The 16,858-nt window shown below is 33.9% G+C and overlaps 1 protein-coding gene across 3 annotated transcripts in view; it reads left to right on the forward strand.

Annotated features, from left to right (window-relative positions):
- The window catches only part of NOVA1 (NOVA alternative splicing regulator 1), a 157,564-nt gene that overhangs the window by 120,982 nt on the left and 19,724 nt on the right, over window positions 1-16,858 (forward strand). For 2 of the 3 annotated variants that reach the window (XM_045288150.1, XM_045288149.1), the window contains exon 3: window positions 5,655-5,726. The exons of the other annotated variant lie outside the window; for it this stretch is intronic. In XM_045288150.1, coding sequence (XP_045144085.1) covers window positions 5,655-5,726 — 72 coding nt within the window. The remainder of the gene's footprint in view (window positions 1-5,654; window positions 5,727-16,858) is intronic. 3 annotated transcript variants of the gene reach the window in all.

Raw genomic sequence — 16,858 nt, forward strand, 5'->3', positions numbered from 1 at the left:
TCTGAAAGACTGTAAATCTTTACAGGAATAGAGCTTAATCTTTTTCCCATGGTTTCAAACCACTGACCTTGTCAGAATTGACTGAATTGTAGTGAAAGATGTTAGTAAAACAAATTTCAATAGATTTGGGTTTTGTTTTTATTTTTAAGTCTTCAATAAACCAAGAGGGAAGCTGTATTTGACTGTCTTGTGTGAAGGCAAAATTAAGATACTCAGTAGTATTTTAAGAACAAGATAATAAACACCTACTATTTTGGTGGAGAAATTGAGATATATGCATGAATCAAAAAGTATTTTGCAGTAAACTCGATAAGACTTTGAGACTTACTTTATTCTTCCAATATGGAAATGAAAGAATTATAATTACTATATGATTTTAAACCTAACAATAGGAAAGTCTAGAACTAGTAAATATTATTTGCCATTTGAGATAGCTGTTTTATTTGGTTCAGGCAACTGGAATTTGTTTTAAGTATTTATTTCCTTGAAACATAGATGAGAATCTAAAAGTGAAAATAAAGATATTGGATCTTGCCTGGTAACATAGTGCTTATGCGTTCTTGCGAGGTTAGTAGTGACAGCCTTGGAAACCTACAGGGACTGTAGGTTCCTACCCTGTCCCACCCCTATAGGGTCTATGTGAGTCAACATCAACTTGACGGCAGTGAGTATGGCTTGTATTATCGTATAAGTGATCATTTTACCTATTGTCAAGTCAAAAAAACAAACAAACAAATGAGACAGAAACAGCTATTAGTAATTGTAAGTCAGAGACTTTCTGTTATAGTGGTGAAGTGCATTGGATCTGAGACAGTAGCGTGGGGTTCCTGACTCTTAAATTTATCATCTACTTATTTTTAGCAAGATATTTTATTTCTGTATTATTCCTTTTCTTTACTTAAAAGATGGCATAATTATAGTATCTATTTCATAGGGGTATTGTGAATATTCACTGTTGACCTATACATAGTATCTAGGAAGTATTTTTTGAAATAATAAAGACAAAAGTATTATAGTCTATGAGAAAAAAAAGGAGAGAGAATAAGAGAAAACATTGAGAAGATGAAATATTAAAGAAAAAAGAATAAATAACTTTAAAATAAAAACAAAATTGTTGGAGATTTTTAAAGGTAGTGCCGATCATATGGTGGCAAGGGATTACTGAAGAGAAGAACTCCCCTCATAATAGAGAGGCTAGTTAAGTAAAGAGAAAAGATATGATGAAAATGTGGAAACGTCCTTTTGAAATCATATATCTGCAAGGAAGAAAAATGCATGTTAGGTAAGAACAGTCCAGAGAGGCTAAGATAGCCCCTGCTACCAAAGAGGTATGACATGTCCAAGAAGGGCCGGAAAGAGCAGAGAAGTTGTAGATGAGGAATATAGATGACTAAAGAACAAGATGATGTAGATGTTGTGGAGGGAGAAAATGTCAGCTATTGAGGTCCTAGCCTATGAAGAAATTAACCTCTGAATAGCAGTTAACATTTTTGTCTAGTGAAGAATGAGCTGAAGTGAATTATAGTAGATAAGGAAACTCATTATAGAAAATTATCATTTTATTATCAAGTAATAAAAATTGTCAGTGTAAAGAAAGATAAAATATATGAGATTGAATAGTTAAAGAGGAGGGTAAAGGTGTGGGAAAGCAATTATAGAAATCTAAATTATGGATTAAGAAAGACTTGTGGAAAGTGGACAATGGATTGATATGGAAGATAAGTTATACCTGGTGATTTAGATGTTGGAGGAGGGGAACAATAATGATCAGTTATGAAAGACTAGAGATGGCATTGCAAGCTTAAATATTATACCCGGGACCCTTTATAGTGTTATCTACAGGTTTGTGTAACATAACTTGAAACATAACTTGAAGTTTCAGTGAATGATTATTTGATTGATGTCACTTTACTAGTGGAAGATCTAGAATTACAGTTGAGAGTTATTCATGACTGTGTTCACTACACGTATAAACATTAGGAGTCTTGACTGTAGACCTATGTGCAAACAAACTGTATTACAAAGTTTATTTCTAGTGATATGTCTGCTCCACCAAAATGGCCATTTGTTAATATGACCTTTAAAATTTATACCTTTTTGAGTTCATACTCCCAACAGCATTTTTATGGCTACATTGAACTAAATGCTTATTTCTAGGTTGGTGAAATTTTTAAAATTAAATTATAAAGAATCTACTATTTTAAAATTATTGAAGTACTTCCAATTTTTCTGCAATAATTCATGCAGCTTCTGTGTAAAAGCAGATTACTTAAACAGCCATTTTCGTCATGTAGGAAAAAATATATTCCATTTAAAAGATAAAACGCTATTAAGAGTAGCTATCTTTTATAGTCACTATTTTAAAATGTAAAAAAAATTCATTTTTAGAACTATCTCTGCTTTAGTAAAATTTTATACCATACCTTAATATGTTATTGTTCTATAGACATATATGTAGTTACTTTTAATGTAGAAGATATTTCACTAAAATATATTTAATTTGAAACCACTAACTATAATTATGCTCAGTAATTGGATATAAAACTTTGTCTATAAAATAATAAGAAACAAACATATTATACATTTAAATTGTACATTAAGTGTTTCTGATGTTTCTGATGGATTTTTTTTGTGTGGTTGAGAACAATTATGACCAATTCATGAATTTAAATAATAGAACCGTTAAAATTAAAATTATTACTATAATATATATTAATAAGGAAATTGTTTGATTTAAATATATTCATAAATCAATTGAAATACAAATTTTAAAAGTATTTTTATTATCAATTATATTTATAAAAGAAATATATTTTATGCTTACAAATATCTACAGGAATAATACCTCAAAACCTTTACTTCACTTAGGTGTTTAATTATTTCTGTAATTTAAACTATGAAACTTTACTTAGAGCTAATTTACTGTGACCTTTAGACAATATTTTATTCCTTGAGGTCCAAAGTTATTCAATTGTCACTTGCTTACTTAAAATATTAAACTTTTTGTCACATTATGTTACTTGAATTATTTTAAATTTTCTTTAAATATATTAATATTGTCCTCAGAAATTCAAAAGCAGTTTTATTGCTATGTAAAATAAATGTCAGAATTGGTAAAACAATGATGATGAGTATATTAATTAGATCAATAACTGGTACATGTCCAATATTTAACATATGGAAGCAGAAATAGAGACTCCACTGAATAAATAAAACAGCATTTTTTTCAAAGTTCTTAACAAATTCAAAAGTTTTAGATTTGGTAATACACTGACGGCAAGATGACCAAATGGTAGAAAACATTTTGTCTTGCTTTTCAGTTAGCATGGATCATGTATATTGAAATGTTTATAAATATTTTAAATATTATTAATAATGTTTTGTGACCTTATTAATAATAAACTAATCAATATTTCAAGGATCTGTCATACGCTACAGATATTCTAAATAAAAGGTTATTTTTTACAGTCTTTTGGGTAAGTATGGAAAGACTTATTGCTTCATCCTGAGTCAGTTAGGTTAAGCCAATGTCATAGTGAATCTAAGGTACTCCAGATAGATTTTATCTTGATATGAATAGTGAATGTAGTGACATAAATAATAAATTTGTATATTTATCTGTAGTGGAAAAAACAGCCCTAGATTTTTTTTTTTTGCATTGACAATATCCATTTTTATTTAGTCAATAACCTCATTGCTAATATTAGGACAGAACAAATTTTAAAATAAATGTTAACTACTCCCAAGAGTTCTGTGTAATAAAACTTGCAGCAAATGGTGGAAAAATAGAACCAATACTAGACTCATAGGACATATGGTGGTATGATTGGGAGGAAGACAGGGCTTTCTACTCCCATCAAGAATTGCGGCCTCACAAACTCACAGGTGTAGTTCTAACCTGTTCTCTTAGGGCATAAGTCAAGATGGCAGTGACTTTATGGTAGTATGAGATCATTGACATACCAATATAATATTTACATAAAAAAGAAAGTATTCTGGGTGATTTTTCACATTCAAAAATGAAAATATATCTGGATAAATGATCCTGGAATTTATTCTAAGGAGCAAAAATGAATTATTAACAATTCAAAGATTTATTTTTATTTTTATATGAGGTATTATTTTTTATTGGAACCTCTCTTTTTTTACTTCCTTTCGCTCCTGTCCTCCATCTTGTTCCTGCCTCCCTCCCTCCCTTTCTTCCTCCTTTCCCTTCTTTTTCTCTCCTTTCTAGGGGTGGGTATAGTTTGACCAAAATGTTGCTACTGTTCAGCATTAAGTTTAGTTCATCTCAAAGTATCTTAGGTTTTAATGTCAGAATCAGAAACCCCGAAGGACTGAGCAGACCATTTGAAATGTGATCTGAGGTTATATATAATCAGCTTCATTGTACTATTGGTGGGTTGTAAGTTTCTTACTGTTTCTTTTGCTCTTAACAGCTTTTTCAAATTAGAAGATTTTTGAAACATTAAATATAAAATATAACTGTTAAATAATTTCTTCTACTTTTCTTTACACTGCTGAACCTTTAAAGTTATGCTTTTGCTCATATCTGAGTAATTTTGTTTGATATATGTTCATAAGAAACACAATGTCCATATGAAATTATGTCAATATTACTAAAATCTACCAAATTTCACTTATTAAGAAATATTGTTTGTTTAAAATACTACATAAGCAATACCATTTGCTGAGTGAAAATCATATTTTCCTTTTATTAAAAGAAAAAATACCTTATACATGAAAGTTATTCTATTAGACATAATAATGTTTTTCTTTAAGTATCTTAATGGGTTTTCCACAATTATCGTGTGGTCTCAAGTATATCATGTTCTCATACCACATATTTTATAGATAGTTATATATGTTTAGAAATAAACAATAAATATGATTCCTCTTATTTTTGTGCTTAATTTCAACACAGATCGATTATGCTATATTATACCCTTCATCTATATTAAACTGTTAGTGTTTATCATAAACAGTAAAACTATTAATGGTATTTGGATGCTATTAGTTACATGTTTATTAATATGAAGTTAATGTTTACGTTTTCAGACGGGCTCTAAATTTATTAAAAATTAATATTTTAGAAGATAATATGATATTAAGAACTCAGAACTACAAATTTAATTGCTTTTAAGTATGGATCCCTAAATTCATGTGGAATCAACTTGTTGGTGATGTTCAACATATTAAGTAGGTGGATACTTTTATGCCAAAGTAAACTTCATTTCACCACTTCTTCAAATCCCAGACTGTATTCATTGATAGGAAGCAGACTCTCATTTCTAATTATTGAATATCTTGATTTTTTTGTTTTGATATTTCTTTCCTCAAAGAAAACAAGAGGGAAGAGAAAAGAAACTGCTATTCATGAATATGGTCAGGATACCTTTAATACTCATGTGAATTTATCAGTCACCATCATGATTTCAAGTCATGAATTTATTTTTACATGCTTATGCATGCATATTTACATGCATCAGTTACTTAATTGATCTTAAACTCCATTAAATTTGAATGAGTAGGAGAAAAATTTGTTTATAGGATTTTGTTCTCTTTATATTACATTTTATTTTCCTTTGTTTTGTTTAAATAATCAGTTTAAGGCTTATAGAGGTTGATTTGCTCCTGAACTGCTTTGTTCCCAGACATTGCCATCTTCCCCAACTACCACCAAGTCCTCTCCATCTGATCCCATGACCACCTCCAGAGCCAATCAGGTACAGTATCATCCTCTCATCTACACCATGCTTTTCACGGGTGATTGCCTACAAACCGGAGAAAAAGATAATGGTGGGTTAAGGACTTACTCGTTCATTCACATATATGCACCATGATCTGATTCCAAATAACCTAAGGAGGGAATATAAATTATTCCTAATATTTTTATGCATTAAAAATTTTTAATAACAAAAGTATATTCAGATAGTAGATTACAAGCATTTCAGATTTTCCCTTAGAAATATGACGTCTTTGTAAGTTGGAGTGCTTAGTCTCCTTTGTTCTAGCTTCCTGAGATTCTTGGAACGTAGGTTAAGGCTATCATATATGAAAAATGTGAATGCATAAATATGACTTATTGAGCAAAGGTATATCTTTAAAAGGGAGTGCAATTTTGTTTGATATTGATACATTTGCCTTATTTTGTAATATTTTAAGTGATTGAAAAATAATTTTAGCATTGAAAATTGGTGTTTGTGATCATTTTATTCAGGAGGTGGTTTTTTTTTTACAACTTAATTGTACCTTTTTCTTAAAGTGGAAAACTTTGCAATTAAAATTATATTTTATTATTTTGATTGTTCATTGTTTTAGAACTGAATATTTGTAGGACATTATCCCAAAACATAATCAATTATTTTACCACATTTAAGGAACTTATATAAAATATTTATGCAATTCAGAACCATTATTATATTTAAATAGCTGTTAAGTAATATTTATTAAGATGATAAAAACACATTTTTATTTTGTCTGCATTGAACTTCATTTAATTAAGAAATGTTATTTTAATATTTCCACTTTATTTACTAATCCAATGCCTTATGGGATCATTTAAATATAAAAATTTTTTTTACTTAATTTCTGCATAATTGACAAATTAATAACAATGAACTACATCTCTTAAATATATGTGGGTTTTGCATATGATTTTTTATCAGAGTCATTTTTGTCATTATTTCTAATATTCTTACTGCCTCAGGAAAAGATTTAATATGATAGCTGAAACCAAACTTAGGTAACAGAAGGTAACACGATGTTATTTTATATTAGGAATTGATTTTCATTGTATGTAATACCATTTCCTTGAGTCGAAAGTACTTTTAAGTGCTCACATTTTGTACATGTGTGCAGCGATGGAACTCAGCACTTCGATGTGAAGGAAATGGTACTACAACAACTGAGACTCCAACATTCATGAAGTTTAGAAGAAGACACACGTTCTCAACTCACATACTCTAATGGTTTCTCTCCTCTGAACTTCAGTTAGATGGCATGAAAGAAACAATTGGGAAATAATTGATCATTTTTATTTTAAATTTTTTCTTGTACCCCTCATTTTTTTTTGCTTTTCAAACAAAATAAATTAGCACCACAACAGTAATAAAAAAACTCATGATTTTTCTCAAAGTTAAGTAAAAATTCATGGGTTCAGAAGGGAAAGCACCTGACAAATTTTATATAGATTAGACTTGTATTTACTCTGATTTATTTTATATAAATATAAGAACTTTATGAAGTAATTTCTTTAAAATTCTAAGTATACGTCTGTTTGCTAATATTATCTTAGTACCCTCTTGCTTATGTTACTATATTCACCTATGATAAATAGAATATTTTGCTAATTTGAAATAAGTATTTTGTGGTTTTATGCTGTCTACTGTACTCTTAAGTTATATTTGTTGAATGCATGTTATTTATACTCTATTTTCTTCTGCTCTTATATGTGCACAAGTAATATCTCTTGGATAACAGAAAACACATAAAGAGAAGAATAAAACAAAACCCATAGTTTATAGAAGACATTTTAATTGTCATCGATCTTTAATTTTTTTCTATTGTTTAATTCATTGTAGCATGATTTAACCAAAGAAAATTTATTTATGTCAGATGGCAGAAGGTTACTTGGTCTTTGTTGTTCATTTGGACTTTAAGTTACATAGCTCACAATTAGTTTCTCTGGGTATTCTTAATTAATTCACATTCAATCTATTGACATGTCTTTGTAAGTGTGACCAATATAGGAAAAGTAGTTCGTTTCTAAGTACTACATAAATATTAAGTATTATTTTTTTGAAATATCTTTCAAGAGATAATGAAGAAAAAATATTCTTTAAAATAAAAATAAAGGCAATAGTTTGTTAATATTGTTTGAGTTTGATCTTGAAAGAAATATTCTAATATTAGCTATATTTTCTAATATTTTCCAACTTAAGATAATACATAATGAAAGTTTTTGTATATTCTTAAAAATTGATTCACCTACTTAACAGTTATTTTCATCTCTCCAAAGATCACTAAGCTACTTGTCTAATTAATAAATGCAGCTTGATTGCTGTTAGTTATTTTCCGTTCAGAAAGGGAGGTCTTGCACACACACGCATGCACGCACGCACGCACGCACACACGTCACCACTTTTTTTGCCTATCTTGAGTATGCAGACTGCAAGCATGACTTTTTTTCTACTTATGGAATTTTAAATAAGTAGCAAGTATTATGATGTAGTGAGCATATTGGATTATACACAGCAATGTGTATATACTTTCAAAAGGTTTATTAAAACAGTATCAGGTGGGTTCAGTCAATTCAAAACTATTGATACTAAAGTGTTCAATTAATTTATGAAGAGTCAACAAAATAGTCTAGGCAGTTGCTGTGCTAAAATTAAATTTCAGTTTGCAAATGTTAGCTCTTTTAGGGTTCTTTTCAGATTTCTGGGTGCGGGCTAAACAATTTCAGAATTAACTGTTTTATAGAAAAAATTTTATTTGCCAATAAATCTGAAATTACATAATAGACATTTTCAAAATGCATAAAACAATGTAAAGCAGATAGCTTATGTAATAGCACTTTTGTTGTGGTTAGAGAGAAGCACAGCAAACTGAGTGTCTCTCGAGAAGACCCTTAATTCTGCCAGTCATAATCCCCTTCCCTGTTTTAGTGTCTGTTTGATCGTTTTACACCTTCTCCTCTCAATCCAGCCCCTGCGCTAGCTTTCTGTTGTTGTGTAACAAATTACAACACATTTCGTGCCTTCTCACAATGCACATTATTATCTCTGTGGGTCGGGAATACAGGCCTGGCTTCACTGGGCCTGCTGCATGTGGTCTCAAAGGCTGCAATTAGGAATTGAGACAGTTCTCATCTGTAGGCTTAACAGGAAAAGAATCTGCTTACAACTCATTCAGGTTGTTCACAGTATTTGCTTCCTTGCAGTTTTGTGTCTGAGGGTGCTGACTTCTTAGAGGCTGTTAACTAGAGGCCTCTCTACGGTTAATAGGCCCCCCCAGTGTTCCCTGCTAGGATACCCTGTTCATAAACAGCTCACAACCTGGCTGTTGTGTTTCTTCAAGGCCAGCGGGAACCTCTCTCCGCTGTGTGCCATATAACTTCACTTCATTATGGGAATGGCATTGCAAGTCTTGCTGAAAGGTTGTGCCAGCCATATCCTTTAGGAGCCATAGCATCACATGCCAAAGGTCATGAGGCCTATGATTTTCCTTTAAATTTTCCCTATATCAACTTCTCAGTATCTCCATATCTTTCTCTCTTCTTTCTCAGTTAGGGTAAATACTTACTTACAATGATGATCTTACTTTTTAATTCATTGAGAAAATTGAAGCAATCTAAAAATAATTTTTAAAAACTCAACACTAAACATGTACTCAATGAGTCACAGCTATGCTCACAAACTCATCATCCGGGCTCCTACATATAACTAATGTTTGTACATAAACCATATCCATTTTTCCTATGGCAATTCTGTCTTCTCTCTCCTTTACCTGTCATGTTTTTGCTCTTCACTATATCATCCCCATCAACATAAGCATCCTATTTTTTCCATCTTAAAAAAAAATCACTTTTTAATTCCACTTTCCCCCACTAACCAGTGCCTGCTGCTTAGATCTCTTTGTGGACAAACTCACTGAGATTGTTTATACTCTGCTCTCCAAATTCTGTCTTATAAATGCACCCTAGTCAGGTTTTGCTTTCAGTCCCACCCAAACTCCAAAAAGCAGGCAGCCAATGGCAGTCTTCTACTTCCAGTGGTCTGTTATAAAGTCCCGTGTCATTCGACCTCTCAAGCACACCTGGCACGTTTTGTTACTGCCACGCCTTGGACATGCTTTCTCTCAGTGCCTCCCGAGCACCCTTCATTTTTGGGTTCTCCTCCTCTCTCATCCCTTGTTGATTTTTCTCAAAATCCATTGCTGTTTCTTCCTCTTGTCTACATCCTCTTAAAACTGGAGTATTCCAAGATCTTATTCTTGAATCTTCTTCCATATGTGTATTTATTATTTTTCCTCATCAAATACCTAACCTTTAAATGCTCTTAATTGCAAAGTTTATATTGCCAGTGATGGCACATTTAATGTGAATGAACCATTAAGTTCTTAGGCTCCTTCATTTGCACTAGCTTATTTCAAGCCCTGTATTTAAATGTATAATTATCTTTTTAATTCCATTTCCCAGAAATGCCCCTATAGTAGTATAAGCTCAATTTCTACTACTTCAATAGTAGAACTTCATTTCTACTCATCTTTTCACCCACTCTTTTCCTAGCTACATTGACTTCTGGCAGGTTTTTGCATACACTAGGTGTGGTCCCCTCTGAATATATCACTCTTTTCTTCCTGTGAGCTGCTCTTTTATACCAGATATCTACTTAGATCAACATCTTCATAATCCTTCAGTTTTTTGTTATCAGTTCACCTACTCCGGAAGAGAATATAACTATCATAGAATATCTGTATTTTATCATGAACATATAACTTTATTGAAATTATATATTTTCAGGTTGCTAAGGGAAACAAAACAAAATTGTTTTAGTTTTTTGGGTGTGGGGGAGTGCTTTAGGAGTAACATGAACTGTCCAGAAAAAAGCTCATATTTCTATGGAAAGAACTGTTCCATTCAGTCTTGGAATTCCCTATTTAGCTATCAGATCAGTGTGCTGGTAATAAAACATGCCTAAGTGGCTTAATGGAAAGACATAGAAATCTCAGAAATAGGGTCAGTGCATGTGGACTTTAATGCTTGAGGCTCTGGGGTATCTTTCTACTGTGAAGCACATGGGGGTCACCAGGCGCTGAAGCCAGCTCCTCGGGAGATGTTTCTCTTTGTTTTGGTTTTTTTAATGATTGGTTTTCAGAATTAAGAAAAGTGGCAAGTGGTTTCAAGTCATAATTCCTGGGTTCAAATCAAATCAAATGTTTATTTATTTAATGATGTGTGGCAACACTGGTAACTTTAACAATCTGTAGCTTTCTTTTCATAAAATGTACATGAAAATCAAATGATGGCATGATTTTTAAATGAATTCATTTAAGCGCATTCATTGAAGAACCACTTAAAATACTACTGTGTTAGTCTTGATGGCTTGTGTGAGTCCGTATGGCTTGTGGGACCCCTGATGGCATACTGGGCTATACACTAACCTACTAACAGCCAGATCTAGGTTCAAAACTACCATCCTGCCTGTGGGAGAAAGATGAGGCTGTCAACTCCTGTAAAGATTTAAAGCCTCAGAAACCCAAAAGGACAGTTCTACCTTGTCCTAAAGGGTCATTCTGTGTCTGAGTCAATTTGCTAGCAGATAGTTTTTTTTTGTTTACTTGTTTTGTTTTAAATACTCCTTGAGTCAGATTAATAACGAAGTCATTATTATTCAATTAGAAAAAGATGTTCTCTTTAATAAATGGTGCTGATACATGACTATCTGTTGAAAAACAAGAAACAATGCTTAAATTTTAATATCATATAATAATATATCAAAATAAATCCAAGATTGAAAACTATAAGGGTATTTGATTAAATCATTGGGGAACATTTGTAAAAAAATCAAATTGAGGATAACTTACAGGAATAGATTGACATAACTGAATGTATAAATTCTTAATATTATGGTGTAGTGGAGCAGAAGTAAAAGACAGTGTTGTAAAAGTAAGTTAAACACATGATAGGTAGTAAATTAGATCTCTACTATTCAGAGAACTCCTAGGTTGATGCAGTTTAAAAAAATATAAAATTAATAAAGATTTTGAAAAGGGTTTAAGGACAAGGGAAGAAAAATATCCTATAAGCATAAAAGCATGTGTATATAACTTCAGTTGACATCAGGCACGTATGAATAATCACTGTAAATTTATACCTTTTATTTACCAAATGGGAAAACATGTACATATATGATACATATATGTCAAGTATATAAAGGCGATAATTAGCATATACATAGGTCTGTTTATAGAGTAGTTGTGTATGTTTGTAAATTAAAAAGTGTTGACATGCATGGATTTGGAGAACATTATTCTGAGTGAAGTTAGTCAATTACAAAAGGACCAATATTGTAAGAAACCACTGTCAATGATACAAAACCAAAAAGCAGCATAGGCATTTTCATGCCAAAAGAAACAGTCTTTGATTTCTGCCAATGGTGGGAAGGAAAGGGATGAAAGGGGAAGTAACAGTATAGAGGCTAGACAGGAGTGAACTTGGATGTAAAGGAAGAGAATATGTAACAAGAGGGAGCTGGTGGGCAGCGAAGAAAAGCAGGGGAAGGAACAGGAACAACCATTGGGAGGTTTAATAAGTTGTTGAATGCAAAAATGATGCTCTGATATGTGAAGACCAAGCTAATTCACAATAAAAGTGTGTGTGTGTGTGTGTGTGTGTGTGTGTGTTTAAGCGTTGATATGGGTATAGGAAACCAGTATTTTCATCTATTGTTGATATACAATTCTTACCATATTATGTCTTTTAAAGACCTGTCCTATGAAAAGCAATACAAAAGCCTTTGGAAATACGTAGGTGTTGCTAGGATAGTAGTCAGCGTGGCTTCACAGCTGCCTTCCAAGCAAGTCACCCACGTTGGATTCCCCGCCAGCACAGTCTTTGTACCAAGGGGCACTAGTGACATAGCGGGTTATGCACTGGGCCAATAACCGCAAGGTCAGAATTTTGAAGCTGCCGTACTCTCCACAGGAAAAAGACGAGGCTTTCTCCACTCGGTCTTGGAAATCTATAGGGGAGCAATTCCACTATGCCCTACAGGGTTACTATTAGTTGGAATTGACTCATTAGTTAAGTTTAGTTTCTTTCTTTTGTAGAAATAATAGATTCATGGCAGTATTGTGCAACATTATTAACAGTGACAAAATTGGGAAATAAACCATCTTTAACAGGAGAGAATCTTGGGAGAAAGATGAGGTTTCCTACTCCCATAAGTAGTTACTGTCGCAGAAACCCACAATTAGTTCGTTTCTTTGGAGGACAAGAGTTCAGTAAGTTAGAATATTATGGAAGAGTATGTGGTGAAGCTTTTAAAAATGAGTTCAAAACACATAAATCAGCTGCTGCCGGTGTATAGCATCCAGGTGATTAGGACTCACAGTGATGCTGCAGGACAGAGTAAACTGCCAGTCGGGTTCCCAACACCGTAGTGCTTATGAGAGCAGGTCACCTCAGCAAACTGCACACTTTTGGGCTAGTAAACAGGTATTTTACCTTTGAGCCACCAAAACCAACAACAAAAACTCTATCATCGCGTCAGCACTGATTTATAGCGACCTTATAGGCCAGGGTAGAACTGCTCTGTGATTTTCCAAGATTAAAGCTTATGAGAACAGAAAGCTCCTGCCTTCTATTACCAAGGAGCTGCTGGGAGTTTTGAGTGGTTGTGCACCAGTACTCCTGAGAAATTGACCAAGTGTTTGTAATACGAGGGGGTACCCCCCCAAAAAACAGAAAAAGCTCCACTGGGCGGGATTTTCCCAGTATGCATTTTCCTACTTGGTGAGCATTGAGCAGCTCCCTCTGATTTAAGTGTGCCCGTTGGCATCGCCTGGGAAGGGTCTCTCTAGTCACAGTGAATTTTTTCATAAAAGCTGTTTCACTCGAACCTCGTTTTTGTGATGGCCGATTTAAGAGAACAGAGTGCGGACGTGAAATTTTGGTTTCCTGCTTGGGAAAAATGCCACACAGAAACTGTTGTGATGTTGAACACAGCTTACAAGGACAGCACTTTAGGAAAAGATTAAGTGTATGAGTGGTTTTTTCATTTCAAAAAAGTTGAACTGTTGCTTGATGACACACCTTGTTCTGGATATCCGACAACTTCCTGAATGGAAGAAAATGTCATCAAAATGTGTGTACTTGTCCTCGAAGACCAACAACAAACCATTGAAGGGATGGGACGTTACCTGGACTGTCTTCTTGGAGTTCGGTTCAGAGAATTTTGATGGAAGATTTGAGAATGAGAACAGTCGCCGCAAAATGTGTGCCATAGGTTCCGACTGACCAGGAAAAAGAGCATCCAATGAAAACATGCTGTGCTTTGAAAAACCACCTCTGAAGTGACCCTGACTTTTCCCCCAAGGTCATTACTGATGACTAGACATGGCGCTATCCTTATGACCCTGAAAGCAAACATCAATCATCACCTCACCCAGAAAACAGCTTGTCAAGTGAAATCAAAGATCAAGACGATGCTCATTTGTTTTTTGTTTTTTATGTGAGGGGGATAGTGCATTTGGAATTCATTCCACCAGGTCAGATTGTTAATAAAGCTTTTTATTTAGAGGTTCTGAAAAGATAGCATAGCAATGTGCAACAAAAAGACCCCATTTGTGGCACATGGGGGACTGGTTTTGCCAGCAAGACAATGCACCAGCTCACACAGTGACCTCAGTATACCAAATTTTGGCAAAAAAACAGCATGCCTCTCTTATCCGATGCATCTGGTCTCACTCCATGTGACTTCTTTTTATTTCCGCAAATGTAGACATGAAAGGACAGCGGTTTAATAAGTAGAAGAGGTGAAGAAGAAAAAGAGGGAGGTGCTGTCAGCCATCCAAACAGATGAGTTTGAAAAATGTTTCCAAGAATGGAATTGCAGATTTGGCAATAGTAATAAGTGTAATGGAGAGCACTTGGAAGGTGATAAGGTTTTTTTTTTTGTAAAACAATTTAAATATATTGCTTTGACAAACAAATCCATGTTTTTTGGGGGGCCGCCCCTCCCATGTTCTCACTCGGCTCCTGCCCTCACATCAGTCTGACTCACAGCAAACCTGTACAGGGGTTATGAGGGGATAATCTTCATGAGCGCAGATAGCCTCATCTTTCCCCCACGTCGGTACTGCAATGGAAAGTGGAAATCAAACTAAGAAATGTGACTTATATTTTCGTAGTCTGAAAGCCTTTTGTGTACCTGTACCACCAGCATTATGGGAAGGGATATAAAAATTAATTGTTTTTCTTTTTATACTTGACTAGTTTTTCAGTAATTAAAAGAATGAAAATCAAGGAAAATAGAAATTTCTTAGGTGAAATATTTTGTCTGTCTTTGACATTGTGTGTTTGTTTGAATTACTTCCCTGTAATTTACTAGTTCCGGGATGCTTGATGGGGGGATTTCAGGTAGAGTAACCGGAGAAAGACTGCAGAGTTGGAGAAGTTCCCTGTGAGCTGACAAAGGAAACAACACTCTGAAACACCTGGGAAAGATGCTTCAATACGCTAACGTTCTGCCGATATACATAATAGTACAATATTTGTAACGTTTTCCTTCATGATTCATTTATTAGTAGCATATTATTTATTAAATCCTCGCAGTCCTGACTTAATATCATAATCAGTTATGGAGATTCTGACTTAATATATCTGAAAGAAGATTAGAGAAATGTTTCCTGAAGTTTCTAGGGATGGCTGCGAAGCACTATTTATTTTCTCTTCTCTCAAAGACATTGATTTATTTATACCTCTGCTAATTGCTTTTTTATATTATATAAACATGTAATTTAATTTCCACAGGACACACACACACACTGAATGCTACTTGAAGAACACTAAATCAATGCGATAGGAACTAAAACAAATTTAGGGAAAACATTTTTCTTTACATAATTTGAAAAGTTTATAATAGGTTAGCATTGAAAAGAGTAAAGATTTATTAATTAATAACATGGTAACTCTGAAAAGAATATGCAAAGAAAGATATTATTTCCAAAACAGTGATAGACTTAAGTATGACCAAATGTAATTTTAGATTTGCTGAAACTAGAGATCTTTATACACATGTTATATCAGTATTTGTTAGATTGCTTACCAGTATTCTTGTAAAAATTATGAAAAATGAATTAAATTAGTGCATCTTAACCATATACATATACATCTTAGCCATAGCCATATGGAGTGTGCACTGTGGGTTAAGCATTGAGCTGCGAACCTAAAAGTGAGCAGTTGGAAGGCCCCAGCCTTCCTGCAAGAGAAATGTGCAGCAGCCTGCTCTGTCGAGATGTTCAGCCTCGGAGGCCGCCGGGAGCGGTGTTGCTAGAGGATCCCTGTGAGCAGGCATAAAAGTAGACTCTTTCTGGCCAACCGAGTTGGCAGTAGTGGGTTACATGCAATCATAGCTGTAATAATTCCTAGACACAAAGTGTTCTCACGACAGAACATCTCTTTCTGTAACCTAGGAAGTGAATGCCTCTTGAATCTAGCATATGTGCGTGTCTTTGTGAGTGTGAGTGTGTGTGTGTGTGTGTGTGTGTGTGTGTTAGGTAGATGCCATCAAGTGAGTGCGTGGGTCCTGACCCATAGTGACTTTATGCACAGCATAATGAAATGCTGACCGGTCCTGCTCCATCCTCACCAGGGTTCCTATGCTGTGCTTGAACTCACTGTTGCAGCCATCGGGTCAGTCCATCTAGCAGCTTTCTCTTCTTTGCGCTGCTTCTCCACATCGTTCCCTAGTGTCTGTTCTCTCCTTACGGTGTGTCTAAAGAGCACAAGACAAACGAAGTCTTGCCCTCTTGGCTTCTAAGGAGTGCTCTAGCCATATTTCTTCCAAGACAGATTGGTTTATCCTTTTAGCAGTCCATGGTATTTTCAGTATTGTTCTCCAGCACCACAATTCAAACTCATAGATTCTTTTTTGGCCTTCCTTATTTAACATTCAGCTTCCACATGCGTATGAGGTGATTGTGTTGTTCTAACTAGTATTCAACCTGTGATCTAGGGTTTAATAGCTATTGCAATGGCTACACAGAACTCAGACAATATTCATGATTCAAGGTCTAATTAAGGAAGTTAACAGATTGTAAAGTGAGGCTTCAGAACTGAAGGGTATAGCTG

This window comes from Echinops telfairi, unplaced genomic scaffold (assembly GCF_000313985.2).
Source record: "Echinops telfairi isolate 266 unplaced genomic scaffold, ASM31398v2 ScPeMD7_18;HRSCAF=68, whole genome shotgun sequence".
Lineage (NCBI taxonomy): Eukaryota > Metazoa > Chordata > Mammalia > Afrosoricida > Tenrecidae > Echinops > Echinops telfairi.